Source organism: Chelonia mydas, chromosome 3, assembly GCF_015237465.2.
Source record: "Chelonia mydas isolate rCheMyd1 chromosome 3, rCheMyd1.pri.v2, whole genome shotgun sequence".
NCBI classification, from domain to species: Eukaryota; Metazoa; Chordata; order Testudines; family Cheloniidae; genus Chelonia; species Chelonia mydas.
This window is the reverse complement of record NC_057851.1, coordinates 62,930,573-62,952,386: the sequence shown is the minus strand read 5'-3', so window position 1 is coordinate 62,952,386 and position 21,814 is coordinate 62,930,573. Positions and strand designations below refer to the sequence as shown.

The 21,814-nt window shown below is 41.1% G+C and overlaps 2 protein-coding genes and 1 long non-coding RNA gene across 7 annotated transcripts in view; 1 reads left to right on the top strand and 2 right to left on the bottom strand.

Moving 5' to 3' along the window:
• LOC102935673 (cytochrome b5 reductase 4) overlaps nucleotides 1-4,097 on the bottom strand; it is a 73,898-nt gene extending 69,801 nt beyond the window's left edge. Inside the window, exons 1-3 of one of the 5 annotated variants that reach the window (XM_043542610.1) lie at nucleotides 3,868-4,011; nucleotides 1,370-1,531; nucleotides 991-1,144 (exon numbers count right to left, since the gene is read on the bottom strand). In XM_043542610.1, coding sequence (XP_043398545.1) covers nucleotides 991-1,117 — 127 coding nt within the window. In that variant the 5' untranslated portion in view covers nucleotides 1,118-1,144; nucleotides 1,370-1,531; nucleotides 3,868-4,011. Of the gene's footprint in view, nucleotides 1-990; nucleotides 1,145-1,369; nucleotides 1,532-3,464; nucleotides 3,484-3,867 lie in introns of those variants that run through there. The other 4 variants (XM_037894404.2, XM_037894405.2, XM_037894406.2 and 1 more) reach the window with 4 other exon arrangements.
• Nucleotides 4,098-6,364: 2,267 nt separating this feature from the next.
• Nucleotides 6,365-9,723, bottom strand: RIPPLY2 (ripply transcriptional repressor 2). Its single transcript, XM_007058868.4, has 4 exons — nucleotides 9,583-9,723; nucleotides 9,320-9,395; nucleotides 8,896-8,960; nucleotides 6,365-6,757 (listed from the first exon to the last, which is right to left on the bottom strand). Exons 1-4 carry the CDS (start codon nucleotides 9,657-9,659, stop codon nucleotides 6,592-6,594), a joined length of 384 nt encoding a protein of 127 aa, XP_007058930.1. The 5' UTR covers nucleotides 9,660-9,723; the 3' UTR covers nucleotides 6,365-6,591.
• LOC122464985 lies at nucleotides 6,740-10,006 on the top strand. Its single transcript, XR_006289469.1, has 2 exons — nucleotides 6,740-8,443; nucleotides 9,214-10,006. It is a non-coding gene; the product is annotated as an uncharacterized LOC122464985 (long non-coding RNA).
• Nucleotides 10,007-21,814: the final 11,808 nt, after the last annotated feature.

The following is a 21,814-nucleotide window of genomic DNA, read 5'->3' as shown; positions in this document are numbered from 1 at the left end:
GTTCTGTAAAAATGAGAACCTTAAAGAATGTTTTGGGAGAAGCGAAGCCAGAACGGGGAGAGACTGTCAGAACAGCAGGAAAGAAAGATTTTGCAGCTGTGTTTTGGATTGACTACAGGAAGAGGATCTTCTGGAAGAAGATTGAGATGCAAAAGATACCGTGGTAGTCAAGCTTTCTTTTGACTACACTACCACTATACTTTTGCAAGTATGTCCAAGATCAAGCATGTGGCAGTAAACTTCTGAATGGCATAAACTCCATTCAGAGTATATCAAAGCTACTCCTTAAAGAGTCAGAAAAAGTCGATATTGTGACAAAGCACTTTTTCTCCTCTTCTCAAGGAAGTAGTGCTTTACCCCAGGACAATTCCAACCTCTCCTAGCCCAGAAAGTAAGGGGCTATTTCTATGAAGGCACTGCTGCCCCACATCACACTTATGTTAGATGAGTTTAGTCATTCTTTTTCTCACTAAAAAGTTATAGCAAGGGAGTACCTAAACACACCCCGTCAAGAGCCAGGGAGGCTTTATAGTTTCATAAGCACAAAGCATTCTGATACTACTGTTCAAGCTGCACACCTCTTCCAAGAAGCTCAGCTACACAACATGCATTAGCTCCGTAAGAAGCAACTTCCAGGGTTCCCAATTTGCAAGTCACAGTTGACAACATGGGAATTTACCATGGCTGCAGTTCTTGTTTTGAAGGCCCCTTTTTAATGTCTTCTGTTTAGGAAAAATCTATAATGGGGTTAGTGGGCAGAAGAGGAAATAAAGTAAATGGGTATCCCTGTAATTTGTGCACTAAAAATCAGATTTCACTCCTGGCTTAAACAATTCAACTTTTAACTTAAACAGAGCTATATCCACTTATGCCAAAAGTGGATTTGGCCTAAGTTGTAAAACAATGCCCAAACTACCACCTTATGAATGAGCAGAAATTACACACATACAAAAAATACATATAAACAGTGTGACAGTATGAATAACCCACCTCTTATACATATCCAGCAATCATCTTTTTTACTGTGTTTTGCAAGCTCTTCTTCAGTCACTTCAATTAATCGTCCTTTCAGTCCAGTTAAGTCTTTTCCACTTTTAGTTAGTCGAATCCAATCCATAAGACTTCTGCCTGGTTTCAAAGGGACCTAAAAAGTAAAATGTATGCTAACATTGTAAAATGCTAAAGGAAAAGTGAGACAAAGTTGGTGAGGTAATACCTTTTATTGGAAAAGTGCACATTCAAAAGACTACTTTGTTTTGTTTTACAAAGAGGGTATGGATAGAGTGAAGACACTCTTGTTTGTTTTCTTTGCTGCTATTGGGAACACCATGGACCAAAGAGAAACTACTTAGGACAGCTACCTACTCACTCAAGGCAAGTGGCATTCTCCACTCTCTCCTTGCCCTTCAACTGCCAACATGAGCACCCACTGGGAAGATATTTGTCCACAACAAACTGGACTTCAGACACCAAATCTTCACTGCAGTAGTGAAGATTCACACCAGTTTCATTCTGCTGCTGGCTGGGAAGTCTATGAATAGCAAAAGAAACAGAGCTATTCACAGAAAGAAGGGAGTCAAGAATACAGTTTAGGGAGAGAGAGTATTACAAACACACACTTCACATCAATCAGATAGAAGAATCTCCACCAAACTGCGTAGCAGCTTAGAGGCTCTAGAAGAGATAGATACATCTATTCCTCCTCTATTCATGCACCCAGAGAAAATATCTCCAAGTTTACTGGTCATTGACTGACCAAAAAGAAAACCAAAAAGATGAAATTCGCAAGAAAGATCCAGGGACACCATCCTAGCAGGACCTTCCCTTTCCCAAAAGTTGGAGGTGCGGAGGGCATCTCACCTGGGCATTGATCTTTAACACCTTTAATACCAATCTGTGCCTAGCAGGTTTAAACCACTGATCTAATTTTCAAGCCCTACATATGGCAAAAAAGGTGAAAAAGCATGTGAAGGTACAGAAGAGAAGATGGAGAAAAAGAGAGGACTGGAGAATATTGCATAAGGAATCAGAATTTAAAATTTGACATGGTCAAAATTTTCACACAGCAGATGCCTATAAGTTAGGCTCCTAAATAAATTGAGCCTTATTTTAAAAACGCTGCGCAAACCCTGCTCCTATTGAAGCCAACAGGAGCCAAGTGTCCTCAGGGCTTTTGAAAGCCAGGCCCAACTTATTTAGGAACCTGAACAGAAGAGCTTTATTGGATATAAACATCCTCATGTAGAGTTTGAGCTGCAAAATGTGACGTTAACATCAGCGGAAGAGTTATGCTTTATAAATACTGAGATAACCTAGAAAAATCTAACAAGGAACTGGTAAGGGTCTTCTTTCTCTAAAGAGAAATATGAGTTATCTGGAACCATAAGGCTGTGCAGATACCTAACCTATGTAGCAATCTGGTCTTATCGCTACCACCCATGTCTTTCCTACCACTTTGCTATTATTAGAGTGTAACAAACTTGAAACAAAAATGCAACAAGCAAGCATAAGCTCCTAAGGACAGTGAATGCATGTTCTCAAATGTTCATATAGCACCCAGCACAATGGTTCCACCAATACTTGCAAATTACATAAAATTAAAGAAGGAAAAAAAGCATTAATGCAACATTAAAGTAAAAAAATTAAATCAGGAAATCCCAGAAGATAATTTTATAGCATATACCTTGATAAATACTACATGTAACTTTAGATTTAATAAATAAAACTAACAAAAATAATACATATAGGTTATGATTAACACTGGAATTGCCATCAGACTGGCAATCTATCTAGTCCTGCACTCTGACAGTCGCCAGTACCAGATGCTTCAAAGGAAAGTGCAAGAACCTTCACATGGGCAATTATAAAATAGTCAGCCCATAGGGCAAGTGTCCTCCTTAGCTTCAGCCCTGAAATGCAAGGAGATAGACCCTTTAACCTTATAAAATTATTAAAAATACAACAGTGTAATTGTGGACTATCTTCATTATGTATAAGATGCCAAATCCTGCTATACTCATGGAATTGATATCTTGTGGCAATGAGTCCCATAGACCAATTATAGCACGTTTCATTAAGCAGAGGTTTTTCCCTGCTGCACATCCATAACTGTCACTTTCCTTTTGACAGGTTTCAGAGTAGCAGCCGTGTTAGTCTGTATTCGCAAACAGAAAAGGAAGACTTGTGGCACCTTAGAGACTAACCGATTTATTTGAGCAGAAGCTTTCATGAGCTACAGCTCACTTCATCGGATGCATTCAGTGGAAAATACAGTGGGCATGCATCCGATGAAGCGAGCTGTAACTCACGAAAGCTTATGCTCAAATAAATTTGTCAGTCTCTAAGGTGCCACAAGTCCTCCTTTTCTTTCTACTTCCCTTTTGGAAATCCGTGAGCTGTTCTTGCCAGGCCCTGACAGTAACGCTGCACGACAGCTCTGGCGTTTCGCATTTAGAGGAACTGACCCGCACCCCGCAGGCTTCCCCCACTCTACAGAAGTGAAGCGGGTGACCAGGCGAGAGGTGCCCGATCCCCAGGGGCTCGATGCGAGGACACAGCTGGTTCCAAACACGAGGCAGGGCGGCAGCCCAGCCCCCCGGGGAGGGCGGGGGCAGCCCCCGCCTGCCCACTACTCCGGGCCCGGCTCGAGGGCACACACAGCGTCCCGGCGCCGCTTGGCTGCTCCCTGCCCGGCTGCTGTGAGGCCCGCGCGGCGCTTCACCGGCCCCGGGCAGAGCTGAGCGACACACGCCTCCGGCGGCGCTGCCCAGGCTCCGCAGCCGGGTCTGCGCAACGCCCCCGGCAGACAGCGCCCCGCCACCGCCGGGAAAGACGAGGCCAGCCCCCCCTGCCAGCCCGGCCCCGTACCTTGCTGCGCCCCCCCGCGGCCGCCCGCTGCTGGGAGCCGGACGCGGGGAAGGCCTGTGCTGGGACGTTCAGCATCCCGCTCCGCTCCGCGGCCGCCCAGCGGCCCTCACCCCCCTCGCCGCTTCCGCGCTCGGCCGGGCCGCGAGGGGACTGCGCAGGCGCGGGGGGCGGAGCCCGCCCAGCAGCCGGGGGAGCGACCCCGCCTCCTTCTGGAGCCGCGCGAAACAAAGCCGCCAACCGGCCGCACAGAGGGGCCGGTGCTGACGTGCTGCGTCCCGCCCTCACCCCGCGAGACCTTCCCCTCCCCCGCCGCCGCCGGGCTGTGACGTGGGGCAAAACAACTTCCACGTTCCACCCTGCTGCGGTTGCTGCGTTGCGCCCCGCCACCCCCCCATTGGATTGCGCCGTGATGCGCCTTTCACCCTGGCATTGGGCCTTTCCGCGGGTTACTTTTTTGTCGGGACACCACTGAGTCAGATGGCCCCGGCTCTCGTAACACAGCCGCGGGAATCGGCTAAAAGTGGCCAAGACCTCGCTTGGACATCTGACTGGAATGCCTGCCCCTCAGCAGCGGAATGCCTCCCACCCCTCGCTGGAGTGGGCCATGGAGATAGTCTCCACAGAGTATTTTGAGGTTTAATGCGTTACTGTTTGTAAAGTGCTTGAAATTCTCAGATTGGAAGTGCCCTATAAGTGTAAAATATTGTTGTTATTATTATTAAAATATCACGAGATGTCATAAGAAATTTAAGCTTGTATGCCCTTGAAGAGGTAGAAGAAAAGAGCTATTTGCATTGATCTGGAAGAGAGAGAAAACCTGAGCATGATGCAAAGACATTCTGCCCCTGAATCAAATTTAAGGTCCACAATTACGCATTGTAACTTTTCAAGTGACCTTGAGGTACAGTATAAAACATAGAAAGGACAGTGTGCCTGCTAATAGGCTGAACGGTTTCCCAAACTCTTGGAAGAAGGAAAATTAAACCAATCACACCCAACTTCAGCACCACCATGAGCAGTCAGTCAGGAAGATCTATGCAATCTTGTCTTATAGAATGCTCCTTTCTTTCATGCTTAGATGAACGGTGCAGCTGTTAATGTTGAGGTATAAAGTATCATCATTGACATCTGAATTAGCGCACACTGAAATCAATAGGGTAGTTCAGATCTCATATTTATTGTTTCAAGCTCTCTTGCAAATTCAGGTAGTCATAGCCAGGTCACATGTTGAAGGTTTTGAAATGGAGAGAATGGATTGGTTGTAAAAAAAACATTTTAATCAAGTGTCTGATTCTGCTGTCATTGCACTGTGTTGTACCTTACTCTGAGTAATTTCAAGGGGAACACTGACTGAGCACAGTACTACTACTCATGAGTGTGGGTAGCAGACTTGGACCCCAAATGATTATTTGGCCGTAAATTATATTAATTTACAGCTGTCTCCACATTTGCAGGCATGTATTACTGTATGTCAGGCCAAATTCTACTTGTAGCTGTAGCAATGGAACCCCATTAGTCAGAGCACAATTTTGCTCCTTAGTTCTTGCTGTCATCTGGTTTACATGCATCATCAGTAACTATTTTTATACTATATCCTAGGGGTGGCCAACCTGTGGCTCCGGAGCCACATGTGACTCTTCAGAAGTTAAAATGCAGCTCCTTGTATAGGCACCGACTCCGGGGCTGGAGCTATAGGTGCCAACTTTCCAAAGTGCCAAGGGGTGCTCACTGCTCAACCCCTGGCTCTGCCATAGGACCTTTCCCCACTCCACCCCTTCCCGCCCCCTCCCCTGAGCTTGTCATGCCCTTGCTCCTCCCCAGAGCCTCCTGCATGCCATGAAACAGCTGATTGGGAGGTGCGGGGAGGGAGGAGGAGGCGCTGATCAGCTGGGCTGCCGATGGGCAAGAGGCGCTGGGAGGGGAAGAGCTGATGGGGGGCTGCTGATGTATTACTGTGGCTCTTTGGCAATGTACATTGGTAACTTCTGGCTCTTTCTCAGGCTCAGGTTGGCCACCCCTTTTATATCCAGCAATATAAGCCCATGTATCTGAGAGCATGATTCAGTTCTCAAGCCTAAATTCTGTCCCCAGTTTCATGGGTGTGACTGACAGCAGAATTTGGTTCCTAATGTTTACACTGAAAAAGTCATGTTGTTTGTCCTTTTTCTAAACTGCTTGTTTCCATGCACATGTATGCAACTTCATTTAATCAGTGAGTGTATGATCTAAGAATATTTGTTCCAGATTAATTACTTGATATGCTCCACCAAAACTATAAAGAAAACTTTCATTGTGTAGCCACTGTACTGGGCCTGTTTTTCCATACTGTTGCACCATTTTTACACTGGTAAAGTCAATAGAGTCACATCATCATAAAAATTAGTGTAAAGGAAGGAATAATCAGGCAACTTAGTAAATTTTAAAATTGCAATTTGGGAATGTGTCAGTTATGGACTACAAAGTATAGGAGCTAGAACTCTAATATATAATACATTATTCGGCTGTTTTAAGAAGTTCAAATTTGTACCTTTTCTCCCTTAAAAGCAAAAACAATCCTTAGACTAGAAAAGATAAAGACAAAAATACTATAACATTTACAAAATATTTCAATTTTTTATTACCAATAACTTACATTCAAATAAATTATCTTTAAAATACTATGATACATTTTTACATCAAATTTAAATTAGAAAGTTTTAGAGGTGGCATTAGCACTCCATATAGTTAGCAATCAGATTCTATTCCTGAATCTTGTTCCAGTTCAATATTGTCATCTTCACTATCTGAGTCTTCATAAAAGGAAATTGTGGCTTGAACTGGGAAGTTTTTCAGAAGTGCTTCAGCTTCTTGATATAAGTAATCATAGCACCTTGACTTGGGCCAAAATAGTCTGAAATAAATATACGTTTTGTGTATTTATTATTGTTAGATATTATCCTTTGTGTTTCTTGTCTGTCAGCCTCCGAGGACAGGAAAGTCTTCTGTGTTTCTAACAGACACCAACTCTTCCCCCCAACCTACACAACTATCACTTGCTGAGTCAGCACTAGAAAAGTTTCTCTTTTATCTGAATATCTGATAGATATTTTGAAATTTAAAATTTGTCAAAAACACAGATCTAATAGAAGCCTCAAATCTACTACCACACAAAATGTAGAATCAAAAACTAACCTGAATCCTGAGATCCACTTCTGTAACTCAGCCTCCATGCTACCCAATTAACTGAAGTTCTACAATATGGTCCAAAGACTATTTAAGATTAACATAAATTATGTGCATTGCTTTGTTACTAAGGGTCATATCCTCCTCTCACACCCATGTAAATCAGGATCAACTTTACTGAAGTTAGGGTGTTACAAAGGTGTAAATCTGATGTAAGAAGAGAATCAGGCCCATGGGTTTTACCACAGAACTCAATAGTTTTAATCTAAAAGAAAAAAAAATCACGAGGTCTGATTTGCCTCTCATACCAGGTTTACGCTTGTGTGACTTCACTGACTACAGAGATCCTGATCTACACCAGAGTATATAACATGTGTTTTCAAAGATGGAGAAAGGGGAATAATATAATCCAAATGTCAGTTGAGAGCTATACTGGTTTGCTTTGTGTATGCTATATTGTTTACAGTGCATTATTATGTATGTACAGTATGTGGACTGTTTTTCGTTTTTGACAATATAACAAGGTTTATACACATTTACAATAAAATGGTGTTGAAAGAAAGCATTCAGAGCAAGAGTAACTTCTCAGGATGAAACTAAAACCTATATTTTCTTCCCACTTGTGGACTACATGCAACTCTTGTCCGGTGGGTCTAGTTTTTCAAACTGATCTCCCATATTGTGCCCACTGATTATAAACACCAATGACGACAATTAGACTTTTTTCCTACCTTATTAGCAGGGACAGCCAATTAATAGAATTTACACTATCAACTAATCACAACAAATTGCAAGCAAAAATGGGAGGTGAATTTAAAAAGCAAAGAAATGAAACATAAGTTTCTAAAGATAAATGGACACTAACCACTTTGTCACCAGCACCATTTAATATATTTCCCTGTGCAATGATTCATAAACACTGGTTACATATCATCCATAACAGAAACAAATTAATATAAGAGGAGGTTTATTTTCTTATTCAAAAATACTTTCTAAGTCAGTTGTAAATAACAAATTATACTAGGCTACATCTTTCTTCTGAACATCATATCTTTTTCACTCAAGTAGTCCGTATCACATTTCCTGTTCACTTTTAGTGTGTAAAGCCACAATTCTGAAGAGACTCTCTCACACGTTTGCATGTATGTAGTCCCACTGAGGTCAATACAATTACTCTAGTGTGTACAGAATCGGGGCCTAAACTTGTGAGCACTTTATGTCCTACCTAAAATACTAATTTATGTAATTACATTCTGCCTTCTTAAATCACCTGGATACCATAATGACTAGCTCTCATTACATGCAACAGATAGATCCTCTACAGTTTCAGCTGTAGTAATCTTCTTTACTTCCTGACCTGAGCTGTTAGTGGTGTGTGCTATCAAACAGCTGTCAAGTTTCACCTCGGGGATGGGTGAGGAGAGTTCTGTTTGAAAAGTGTAAAATGCCTTTGGATCCTCTGGAATAATAGCAGCTTTATAAATGCAAAGTATCATTGATATGATAGTTTTTAACATTTATTTTGGTAGGCCACAATCCAGCAAAGCACTTAAGCACCTGCATACCTTTAAACATATGAGTACTTTCACGGATATCAATAGGACTACTCACACTGTTTAAAAGTAAGCAGGTACTTAAGTGCTTTGCTAGACAGGGGCTATAATGCACAGCACATTTCTGGAAAAGGTTGCTGTACTCTTTGCTCAACTGGTTTCAGACCATCTAATGTACATACAACCACAAATACATTTGGTGCTATGGGTGGAGATTAAAGGCCATAAAGTCTGCCTCAGAAGCATGACAGCTGTAAAATTAATTATCACCAGGGTCACTAAAGAGCCTGTTACTCCTTGAATAGGAACTTACCTAACTGGATGTGTATATTGGGTAAGTTTTCCTGAGGCTTCTGACATCCCATATGGACTGTACAGCTAGGATTAAAAAAAGAGGAGACAAAATTTACTCCTGGCCTGTTAAATATAACATGGCAAACAGTACAGGTTAATTTACTGCAGTATTCAGTATTCTTGGTTTATTAAACTACACATTGCCATTTAACCTCAGAAATGCCCTTCACTACTGCTGCACAGATTATTTTCCAAATAGATCTTGTTTGGGAGATTGATAGTTTGTTGCTTTTGGGCTTTAATTTTTTTATTTATTATTATTATTATTATTTTTTAGTCACAGACCTGCACGGTATCCTGAACGTGTCAGATGGAAGAAAACCTGCTTGGTCCTCTCCATCTCCCTGCCAGGGCAATATTATCGGCAGATTTGAGACACTTACCACGCTTTGATTTCTTCTCAGCTGTCTCTCTGCATCGCTTTGGGCGGGGATCCAAGGCCTCCAGAATTCCCCGGCCCTGCGGAATCAAGGAAACAGCCTGTTAAATAGAGATGAACACTCACCTAACCCTAGACTGGCTGCTCAGTTTCCACAGCCCGATGGGTGAAAGAGACATGGGGAAACCAGGCGTGTGATCACAAGTGCAATTGATCTGTCGGAAGGAAGGCGCGGTGCGTGCGCTGGGCTGGAGGAAGTGCGGATACCCGTGTTGTCCTTTGGAACATCCCCGGGAGCTAAACCCGTGAAGTGGAGGGCAGCAGCAGATGTGTGCGCTCTCCATGCTCCGCCGCTACAGCACGGGATCCGGACGAGGGAGTGGTGCTGCTTTGCCGATGATGATCCTGAAGTAGATCAGTTCTCCCGCTAGCCCGAGGCTGTGGGGCTTTTATAGTCCCCGGCTAATGACTATTTAGGAGTCCACCCCCTCCCTTTCCTTTGCTAGTCAGATAAACAAAAAGGCTACGCGTGAAGGCGCATCAGTGTAAACAAGGAGCGTGGACGCGTGCAAGTCCCAAATGGCCCAGGGAGAGATTTGGCAAGTCAGTGTTAATCACACTTGAACAGACACGGCTGCTGTCATGAAAAAAAGCCCACGCTTCTGGACTGTGAAATGGCGAGTGTGGGAAAGACTAAAGTGACTCTCCCAGTTTCGTGTACTTTTTGCAATACGGGTTGATGCTGGCAGGGACTGAAGCACTATCCTAGCTGCTACCACTGAAGGGAATAAAATACTCACCACTTCTGGCGCAAAAATACTTGTCTGCTTGACTAGGAGCTTTACTTACTGCCCAGGATCTAATCCATGCTGCTTCAGCAGAAATAAAGGAACATAAAATGAAAAATGAGGCCTTTAAAATTGTATTTATTTATTCACTTAATAACAAAACATACTTAGAAATTATATCAAATGCTATCTCTTCTACAAGTCTCTGATATAGAAAATATTTTCAACCCTCATGATTTGATTTACTTTATCTATTAATTTATTTTTATTAACAGTTATCCCTTTCAAAGCAGCTCTCACATGCAAACTTCCAGCATGCAATCTTATCTAGCCACAGTGTAGCTTTGCAAAAAATGTACTTTTTAAAATTGCATTTGACCATTTCTAGGGCAGTACACAGTGCTGAGAGGCAGACAAAGGAACTTCACATGGTGACGGTGGAGAAAGTGACATGTCCAGTGGGAATGGCTTTGCATTGTGGTACAATCCTACTTCACTTCACCTATTATTAGTGAATATTTACCTTCTTAACCGAGGGAAAGAAAATATTTTGCACTTTATATATTCCCCCATCGGATATCAACAATTCTGTTAATTTATGGGAGTTTCTTAAATTATAGGATATATCCTGCCCAACCACCATCCCCAAGGCACTGCATGTATCCAGACCATTGATTCATTCTGTTTCACATGGCAATGATGCTTTATTCCAATGCACAACTACAAATAACTTTGAAAATGTACACTGCAATAACAGCATGTGGTACTAAATGGCCAGACTTTAAATGACAATCCACATAATTTCCCTGCTTCACAGGGTATTGTGAGGCTGTATTCAGTACCGTGTGTTATACGTTCAGATGCTGCAACAATGAGCATAACAGAAGAGCCAGTAAATAACAACACTTCTGGGGGATTCAAACAGCAGGAACTCATGGATCTGGGAGTGCATGCTTCAACAGCAGCTCTGCCACCCTTTCAAGGGGTGTAGCATGCATTCCTTTCCCTATTGGGTCAGCCCAGCTAACTAGAGCACACACAGCCCCCAAAATGATGGAATATGCCCAGTGACACAACCAGGAGGCATGTTTGCACTGTTTGGGGGAGACTATTGGCTTTCTGGTACTAGTTACGAGCAAAGTTCTGCCCAAAAGCAGATATGGGCAGAAATTTCCTTGTGCATTTTCCTTTTGAGTTTGGGCACAATGCAGTTCATACTATTTAATTCACAGCAGCATGTGTAAAATGGCCATATTGTTAGCTGTGGTAAGTGTAGTCAGTTTGTTAGGTCTGCAACTTTCCCCCCCCCAGAGCTCCAAGTCAGAAATGTGGATACAGACTTAACATCTTTCTGCTATTTAATCAGTGAGAGAAGAAGGCAAAGCTCTTACAGTGAAAGAGAAATAATTATCTAATCTATGCATTTAACCTTCTACACATTTGTGATGTGCTCTGCCCAGATCACCTTCATGTATTGGATCTCTAGGTGTACACCATCTGTAGATTGGAGCTGTTCACTGGCTTCTAAGAGGGGTATGAGGGAAGCAAATTTTGAAGCAAAAGTTGCTCTCAGTGTAAAAAATGGCACAATGAATCATTCATAGATTCCAAGCCAGAAAGGACCACTGTGATCATCTAATCTGACCTTCTGAATAACACTGGCTATATAATTTTCCAATTTCATTAAGGATAAGAAATCAAACATTTAAAGTGTAAGATTCCCTTACTAACTCTGCTACACTGCAACATATGTAGTTATTTGAAATTTTCCCCCCTCCTATAGTGGATGAAGTTGAAGTGGTTAAAACAGATTGTATTCACCCAAGAGTTCTAAAGGAACTCAAATGTGAAATTGCAGAACTACTAACTGTGGTATGTAACCTATCATTTAAATGAGCTTCTCTACCAGATGACTGGAGGATAGCTAATGTGACATAACCAATTTTTAAAAAAGACTCCAAAGGCAATCCAGGCAATTACAGGCCAGTAAGCCTAACTTCAGTATTGGGCAAACTAGTTGAAACTATAGTAAAGAACAGAATTATCAGATACATAAATTAACATGATTTATTGGGGAAGATTCAACGTGATTTCTGTAAAGGGAAATCATGCCGCACCAATCTACTAGAATTCTTTGAGGGTGTCAACAAGCATGCGGACAACGGGGATCCAGTGGATATAGTGTACTTAGATTTTCAGAAAGCCTTTGACAAGGTCCACCATTAAAGGCCCTAAAGCAAAGTAAGCTGTCCTGGGATAAGAGGGAAGGTTCTCTCACAGATCAGTAGCTGGTTACAAGATAGGAAACAAAGAGTAGGAATAAATGGTCAGTTTTCAGAATGGAGAGAGGTAAATTCCCCAGGAGTCTATAATTGGACCATTACTGTTCAACATATTCATAAATGATCTGGAAAAAGGGGTAAACCGTGAGGTGGCAAAATTTGCAGACGATACAAAATTACTCAAGATAGTTAAATCCAAAGCAGACTGCGAAGAGCTACAAAGGGATTTCACAAAACTGCATGACTGAGCAACAAAATGGCAGATGAAATTCAGTGTTGATAAATGCAAAGTAATGCACATTGGAAAACATAATCCCAGCAACGTATATAAAATGAGGGGATCTAAATTAGCTGTTAGCACTCAAAAAAGAGATCTTGGAATCATTTTGGATGTTTCTCTGAAAACATCCAACCAATGTGCAGTGTCAGTCAAGCGAACAGAATATTGGGAATCATTAGGAAAGGAATAGACAATTAGACAGAAAATATAATATTGCCTCTATATAAATCCATGGTACACCCATATCTTGAATACTGCATGCAGATCTGGTCGCCCCAACTCAAAAAACATGTATTCGAATTGGAAAAGGTACAGAAAAGAGCAACAAAAATTATTAGGGGTAAGGAACAGCTTCCATATGAGGAGAGATTAGTAAAACTTGGATTTTTCAGTTTGGAAAAGAGACGACTGAGGTGGGATATGATAGAGGTCTATAAAACCATGATTGGTGTGGAGAAAGTAAATAAGGAAGTGTTATTTACTTCTTCTCATAACACAAGAACTCGGGGTCACCAAATGAAATTAATAGGCAGCAGGTTTGTTTGTTTAAAACAAAAACAAACAAACAAACAAACAAAATGAAGTATTTCACAGAATGCACTGTCAACCTGTGGAACTCTTTGCTAGAGGATGTTTTGAAGGCCAAGACTATAATAGGATTCAAAAAAGGACTAGATAAATTCATGGAGGATAGGTTCATCAATAGCTATTAACCAGAATGGGCATGGATGGTGTCCCTAGCCTCTGTTTGCCAGAAGCTGGGAATGGGTGACAAGGGATGGATCGCTTGATGATTACCTGTTCTGTTCATTCCCTCAGAAGCACCTGGCATGGGCCACTGTTGGAAGACAGGATACTGGCCTAGATGGACCTTTGGTCTGACCCACTATGGCCATTCTTATGTTCTTAAAACTAAACTAGACAAAATGCTCCTACTACATTGTAGTAGATACCTATCTGGTATCCTCAAGCAGGGGATTGGATAAGATGAGGGCATAAAGCAGTCTATGCAGTTATCTGAGTGTGTGATCATAAGCCAGGTTCTCTCTCTTTTTCCTCTGTTACCAAATTGTCAGCATGGAACAACCTACAGTTAGTGCATAAAATCAGACGCCTAAAGACGGTCTGATGGTAGAATACATTTTTGCATGATTGAAGTGAGAACCAGTTTTTGTAGCTCACACTTAAGTTCTGAGAAAATCATCAAAACAAGCCTTGGAACAGAAGAAAGAGGTGGACACCAGGTTGCCTGTAGAAGAAAAATAGAAAAGAGTCTCTGTCAAAACAGCAAAGATGAATTGCCACAGCATTATTTATTTCGTAACTTACCAAGGTGAGCCACCTTATCTACAGGGAGGTTGAAGAGAGGATGCACAGTTCAAATAAAGAAAAAAAACAAAGTTGAGTTCCTTTGCTGGTGACCCTTAGTTGCCCCAGAGTTTAGAGTTCCTTTTAATACCTACCCTGTATGAGAAAATCTCTTGAGAAAAGAGTGACTTACCACTTATAAAGCAAACTGAAACACAGAGGTGTTGAAGAGATGAGGAGAAAATAATGACTAGCAGCTGTTGTTGCCACTGTGTGCTTACATGCTACATGACTACTCATAGCCTTGCAGTTTTGTAGTGAAGTCTCATTTATTAAGATAAAGTTATTTTTGCAATACTTTACCATGGCTGACCTAGTAGCAAGAAGGTTGAGTATGACTGGCATTGTTAAACACAGTATAGAAGAATAGCTTTATCTCCTGTCATAGACCCCTTTGCTTCCCTCGTTTGGTTAGCACAGAAGGCAGCAAAGGAATGTTAGCTTGCGATGCATACATAGGACAATGTCTTGTCTATGCTAGACACTAATCCACATTAAAACCATGCTACAACCATTTAAGAAATAGTGGTCAACTATGATTAACAAAACAATTCATAAATAACCTTTTTTAAATTTGGTGGATGCTAGTATAGTTCTGAGTGCAATATGAAGAGAATCTTTGTGATTGAGGCTGAGTCACTCATTAATTCTTGCTTAATCAAATTAACACAGTTTTTCTCTTTGTATGCCTCAGATACTAGTTCTGCATCAGATATTTGTAGCTCAGCTTTTTAAAAATACACAATATGAATATTGGACCAGATGTTGCTCTCAATTACACTTATGTAACTCCAGGGTAAGTCTAATAGAGTAATTCTAATTGTCATGCTCTAATACATTCTGCTTTAAAAACAGAAAGGAACAGAAACTAACAAATGAGGCTTTTTTACTTTTTTCATAAATAACAACAAAACATACTCAGGGATTATATTAAATGTCACATCTTCCAAAAGTCTCTAATATACAGAATATGTCAGCATTAAGGATTTATTTATTATTAATAGCTATCCCATTCAAAGCAGCTGCACATGTAAACTTACAGGATTCAGTCTTATTTAGCCACAGTGCAATTTTTATAAAAAAATACTGTTAAAATTAAATTTTAAAAAATGTCAAGGGCAGTACAAGTCACTCAAACAGAGTTACTCTGGATTCACACCAATACAACTGAGAACACAATTTAGCTCTACATATCAAGCAAATATTTATCAGGAGCAAAGGGTAATTCATTCACTGAAATTGATTTGGAGTACTTGTATACCTTTTAGCAGTTCAACACCTGGTAATGTAATATACTTTTAATAGGACACATAGAAGAGTAAACACAGAGGTCTGGGCAGATGAGGTTGCTATTACAAACAAGGAACGTGTTCCCAAATGGCTCAGAGCAAGATCTGACAACACAGTGCTAATCACACTTGGACATGGGAATAGTTGGGCTGAAAACATTCAGCTGGCTTCATAGAAGCCTCTCTGTGAACAGCAATGGATACCTCTTGGTTATTAATAAAACATAATACATTATGTAAAGTCTTCTGTACCAGCTTACATGTGAAATGTATGGGCCTGATCCTACAGATCTTATTTATGTAGTCAGAGTCAGTGGTACTGGGACAATTTTTATAGTGGGGTTGCTGAAGGTAGAAACCATGTATTTGGGTTGTTATTACTACTTCAAGTCAGGGGGTGCGGCAGCACCACTAGTTCCAACACCTATGGAAAGAGTACTATATAAATTTAGAAATGCAGGATCAGGTCCAGTGTAATTAGCTTGTCACTTTTCTATTGGCTGAGACTGTGTCAGCTGGGGAAATCCTGATATCAGGGGAAAACACTTTCTTAGTAATTGGTAGTTTATAGCCCACTTCCATCTTCATGTTGCCAGTTTTGATAAAATTTTACAGACATATTTTGAAAGTTAGGTGTCTGCCTAATTTGTGCATACAGCTATCCAATGTGTGTACACAAATAAGGCATTTATTTACACATTCGGCCAGTTAGGTGGTTGGTCATGACTCATGAATGCATGTAAGTTCTTGATTCATTTGCGCATCTGGGATTTGTATGTACAAATGAGGTGCATGTAAATGTATGTATGCAATTACACATGCCTGACTGAAAATCTGGTACTAACTGTTTTTCAAGTACATAGCATCAGATATTTTTTTATTTTCAGATATGGAAAGAAATGCAGTTTTCCTATATACTTTGAAAACAAGATATGAATTTACAAAGAACAGCACACAATGTGTTACCAACCCTGCCACCCTGACAAACATTTTGTATTGATGAAAAGTTTCCAGAATATTATTAAAGTATCCAAAACAGGGCTAAGGTCTAGGCAGTGCTCAGCATTTCCTATGAGGTGGAAGTTTTATCACTTAATACAATGAAATCATGTTTCGGGCCTAAATACATAAATGAAACTAAAAGGTAATTTTGGTTTTGAAAAAAGAATAAGACTCAATCAACAAATCAATCCACTCAAGTTACTTATGGCTATAAATTGGTGCTTTCCCTCTTGTAAGGAGCTTACTTGCCCTCTTTCTGTTGTCATATTTTCTCCTACTAATTTATGACTTTGACAGAGCCCTCAATAAGTCAACACTTGTTCCTGATTCAAGATATCTGTTTATGCCCTTTGACTTAATGTAGCATAAACTCTATCAGTCAAGACCTCTTGTTTCCATACTCCTGCTACTGTTAGTTGGAACATACTGATACATCAGGAATCCATTATAGTTTCCATATTGTTTGATACAAACAATAGAAATGCACTTTTATGTATTTGAAATAACTAGTGATATTTTTCAAGTCCAGAGGATAAGTCAGAGTTCATTTCATCTCATTATGCTTTGCAATCATCCAGATAAACCCTCTAGACTTGAATGCAAGCTGCTAACCTAAGTAAAACCTTGAGCTGCTGTGTTTTCACTGTTATTTTAAGCTGCATTAGCTATCGCAATTTAAGAATACACCCTTATTGCCGTGAAGACATACCCTTTAGTTATGCAGCATCAATATGACCAATACACATAATAAAATAACTTAAATGAACTACCCAGTTGTATGCCTTCTGTAAAATGGTGAGTGGTGTCATCTCCCATTGACATCAGTGGAAGTTGCAAGTGGTCAGTATCTCTTGCAATTTGTCCCGCAGTAATTCATAAAGAGATCTAATAAAAAGTCTTATTCTCATGGCTAGATTCTGAAACCCTGATTCATGTTTGCAAGCACTTACTCACATGAGTAGTCCTACTGAAGTTAATGGGACTATTTGTGTGAGTCAGTACTCATAAGTGTGTGCGTGTAAGGGTTGCACAGTCTATCCCTCAGAGTGTTAGAGAAAACCTCGTCACACATTTTCTTTAACACAGACCGTCTGAGAAAGCCTAGTGCTTCTCCATTATCTGCTACCACAAGAATGTCCCCTTACTTTGATTTTCCATTGGTAAAGATGCTTATTTTAAAAAAAAATTAACAGGTTTAAAGTATATTTCTAAAGTGCTTGAGAGGAAGGATGGTCTAGTGGTTAGGGCAGTAGCCGGGGATTTGGGAAATATTAGTTTGATTCCTTCTTCCACCACAGACTTCCTTTGTGAGCTTGGGCAAGCCACTCAGTCTCTCTGTACCTCAGTTCCTTATGGGTAAAATTTGGATAACAGCACTTCCCTACCTCAGAGGGGTGTTATGAGGAGAAATGAAACAAAGATTATAAGGTGCTCATTTACTATGTCAATTGGCATCTATAAGTACCCAGTAACAGAGTGGCACAAAATTTGAAGACATAATTCTGAATACAATGGACTAGATTCTACACTATTAAAATCAATTGGGAGTGCATGGGATGTAAGCCATACTTTGATTCCCATTTAGGGCCTGAACCAAAGCCTTTTGATCTGGGCTTTGGATCAGGCCATTGGGACTACTAGTGTATGAGCAAGGGTGGGCCATTAATTAAACAAAAAAATCCAATAGTGTGCTGTAGCTCACGAAAGCTTATGCTCAAATAAATTGGTTAGTCTCTAAGGTGCCACAAGTACTCCTTTTCTTTTTGCGAATACAGACTAACACGGCTGTTACTCTGAAACACAATTTATAGTTTCTGATAACTGGGCAGTGCATAAGCATAGGATTAGGTTATGAGCTGTAAACTGGCAGGAATAACAAAGTATTATTATCTTAAGTTAGAACAGGGTATGAACAGGTTTAAAATTCAACTTCTTAGTGCAAAGTTTTAAAAAGATTTAGCAAAATATGAACAAAATGTACATTTTGTACAAGATACTGTGTTACTATTATGGCCCTGATACGCTGTTTGCTTACCACATAGGATGTCTGTTGGTTTAAAATTGTCACCACAGTATTTTGATAGCAAAGGGCCTGATCCTGCATCCCCTCAATCCTATGTTATGTTGTCCTTAGACAATGTAAAAGGCCCCACCTGGATTTTGAATTAGACTGTAATATTATTTAAAGTCTGTCTTTTTTTGCTCAAAGTGTAAAATATGTTCTTCCATCTACTTGGCTGGTGTGAAGGGTCCCAGAAAAAACAAAACTGGTGCAGCCCTGCTGCGTGGAGGAGAGGGGCAATTTTTCAGGAAGCCACATATCCTTGCACTCTCTTCATGCCATAGAGCCAAGTTCCATGGGGATCCCTGAGTGCAATTACACAGGATGAGTAGACTTGTAGATCGAATACTGCATGGATTCACTAGCCCCATTCCACACAATAGAGGTGCTAAGGCTCTAGGTCTACGTCATCAATAAATACGAAGTAATATCTACAGAGCGATTGGCTCTGCTCTGTGGAGCTGCAGGGAGGATTCCCTTTCCAGCATGCCTCTATGGAAATACCCAGTAGTTGGAGATACAAAATTCTCCTTTGTGTCTTGTGAATCCCTGTGTTTTAATCCTGTTGATCACTTGAAAATTAAATGGTGGTCACATTGCTACTCTGGGTATCTGACTGAGGACTGCAGAGAGAGTGTGCGTTCACTGCAGGCTTCTCAGTGCATATGTGACAGGATGTGACTCCAGACACCAGATTGTGTGCCCCCAGGCACACTCTGGCAAATGGCAAAGACAATGCATCCAGATGAGTAAACTGCACATTGCAGAATCAAGAATATTTAATGTGACAAACCACTTTTTGTTTTAAATGGGCATATTCTTTGCTATGGGATTATAAGCACTTGAAATAACATACAGAAAGACAAACAGAAGCATTGGTGCTGAATAGCAGCTAAGGAAGTCTTGCTTGTTTCTGACCTTTTAAGATAATGAGGGTGGTGAAATACTGATGCATCACTGATGGTGGACCTCAGCAGAAGTGTTTGACCCACCACCCAGCGTAATCATACTGTATTTGCTGCAGTCAGGGCCCTCAATGCCTGCAGTGTGGCATGGCAGACTTTGCCCCATAATCCCTAAAAAAGTGAGAAAGTAGCCAGGTTAAATGAAGTAGAGATGCATTTAGTTCTAATACATCAAATACAGTCAGAAAAGAATAAGAAATTAGATAATAGAAGGATCATCCCACTCCAGCTCTGAGTTATAACCTCCCTGTCTAGATAGTCAGTGACGGAGACAGTATTGTCCTCTCCTTTCCCCTATTGCTCTGTGACCTTGTTATAGCACTGAGCATCACATGGAACACATATGATGACACTTAACCTGTGATGTGGTATTTAACCTCCGGCAGCAAGGCATCACCACCACCAAGTACACAGATCAAGACACAGATCTTCCTTCAGCTGTGGCCAACAAGCACCTGGTGCAGCTGGTAAGGGAGGCAGCTCGCAGAAGAACAAACTGTACTATTTTAAAGGCTGAGAGAACTTTTCTATCTAAGGTATTTACATGCCCCCCACCCCGTCACCATAGTATCTGAGCACCCCAGCGTCTTTATTGTATTTATCCTCATAACACCCTGTGAGGTAGGGAAGTGCTATTATCTTCAATTTACTGATGGGGAACTCAGGCACAAAGAGAATATGTTACTTGCCCAAGTTCCTTGTGGCAGAAAAGAGAATTGAACTCCACTCTCCCAAGTACAAGGCTAGCACCCCCTAACAATGGGACTACGGCTTTTGCTAAAGTAGCTTCTCTGCAGGAGCCGTAAGTGGAATTCTGGCAGAGTTCCCTGGTGCCTTTGCCCTTTCCCGCCTGTTTCCCCACAGAGAAGGAGTTGATTCAGACCACTGATATCCTCAAGTTCTAAACTCCATCATAGCAGAATTTCAAATCTTATTTGCATGCTCAAATCCCAGAAACCCTGAGTTATAGCATAATAGAGACAAGGAATATAGAACTAGTCGAACAGTTTAGTAGTAGCCTACCTGTCCTAGTTAAGACAACTGTGTATGGCCAGTGTACCTGAAATAATTATAGACACAGCTGGTTGCACTGCCTATTATTAAGGTTGCCCAGTAATTCCCATTATAAGGTCCTGCTTTCAGTAGCTTATAATTTTGCCAAACTTTTGACCCTTTGTTCTGAAATTTTCCATGCTAGGTGTCTGCCTCACACTGAATGTTTTTGGAAAATTTCAGCCATTTCCAAGAATGAGGCTAAGGGAAAATACATTGTTTAGCCCATGTTAAAAAATTCTGGTAACCTTTTCTTCAATAAGTTCTATTGACCCCATGCTTTGGAGCAGGGACTTAAAATTTGGCAAAGGGTGGTGTTTGTTTTGCTATTCCCTTAAAAATCCACCCAAATTTAGCTAAGTTATAAGCCTTTGAAAAATCACAGTTCGCACATATTTAGTAGAGACTTCCCCTAACAGTTGATCCATACTGGGCATGCTCCAACTCAGCGCTGAGCAAGACTTTCCCTGCAATTGCAGCTCTGGGCTGCTGCAGACTTTGCTGGGTCCAGGTGTGGGCAACTTAACTGAGAACACGAGGCCTGTCTCATGTGTTCTCATCTCCCCGCCCCCCACTACTGGGTCCAGGCAGTGTGGAGGAGGAAGCTGATTCAAATGTAAAGGGGACAGGAATAATCTGAAAGGGTCAGAGGAATAGATTGGGAAAAGGAGCCTGGATTGGGAAGCAGGTGGAAACTGGATCTGGAGGCTGGCAGGGATAAGGAGAGGGAAACTGGGACTGGGAGTTGGGGACAATGGGACTGGCTGGACAAGGAGATTCGGAGCTATGGCAGAGACTGAGACTAGGATCCAGGGATAAAGAATGGGACTGGCTGGGCATGGAGACTGAATGTATTTGAATGAATATTCATGATGGGCCCGAAGCCCTACACTAGATCAAACCACCATTTAAGAAGGGTTGTCAGCTGATCACTCGGTCAGTCTTGATCTGGATCATTCAGGCCTGTTTGGAATGCCAGAGACGGAGTGGGACTTTTGTCTCTCACCATCAGAAAGCGTGTAAGTATATATGTGAAGAAGGGTATAAGATACTGCATTCATTCTGTATTTGTGCTATTTTTTTTTTATTTGTGGCTTGGAGCGTTTATGTCTTTACTTTGTGCTAATAAACATTGTTAAAGCTTTGCTTTGCCCTGACTGTGAATGTTTACATTGTGCCCACCAAGGTTCACAACCAGATATTGAACAGGATAACCTTGATTCTGTTGTGCCTGATTCTGGGACTAGAAGTCTACAATTCCCCAGCTCTTTAAATCAGAATTATTTGGAAATCACTAATAATCAATAACCACTAAAGAATTGGGCAACAAGGGGGAGACTGGGACTTTGAGTCTGGAGGAGTCAGGCTAGGACTTGCTGAGGATTGGGATGAGAAGCCTGAAGATTGGAG

What these genes read in the sequence shown, in the direction of transcription:
- RIPPLY2 (XM_007058868.4), bottom strand. Translation starts at nt 9,659, where the DNA reads ATGGAGAGCGCACACATCTGCTGCTGCCCTCCACTTCACGGGTTTAGC. An exon ending in TGTTCCAAAGGACAACACGG is followed by an intron (nt 9,396 to 9,582) that starts GTATCCGCACTT and finishes TTGATTCCGCAG; the next exon opens with GGCCGGGGAATTCTGGAGGC. An exon ending in TGAGAAGAAATCAAAGCGTG is followed by an intron (nt 8,961 to 9,319) that starts GTAAGTGTCTCA and finishes TTTTAATCCTAG; the next exon opens with CTGTACAGTCCATATGGGAT.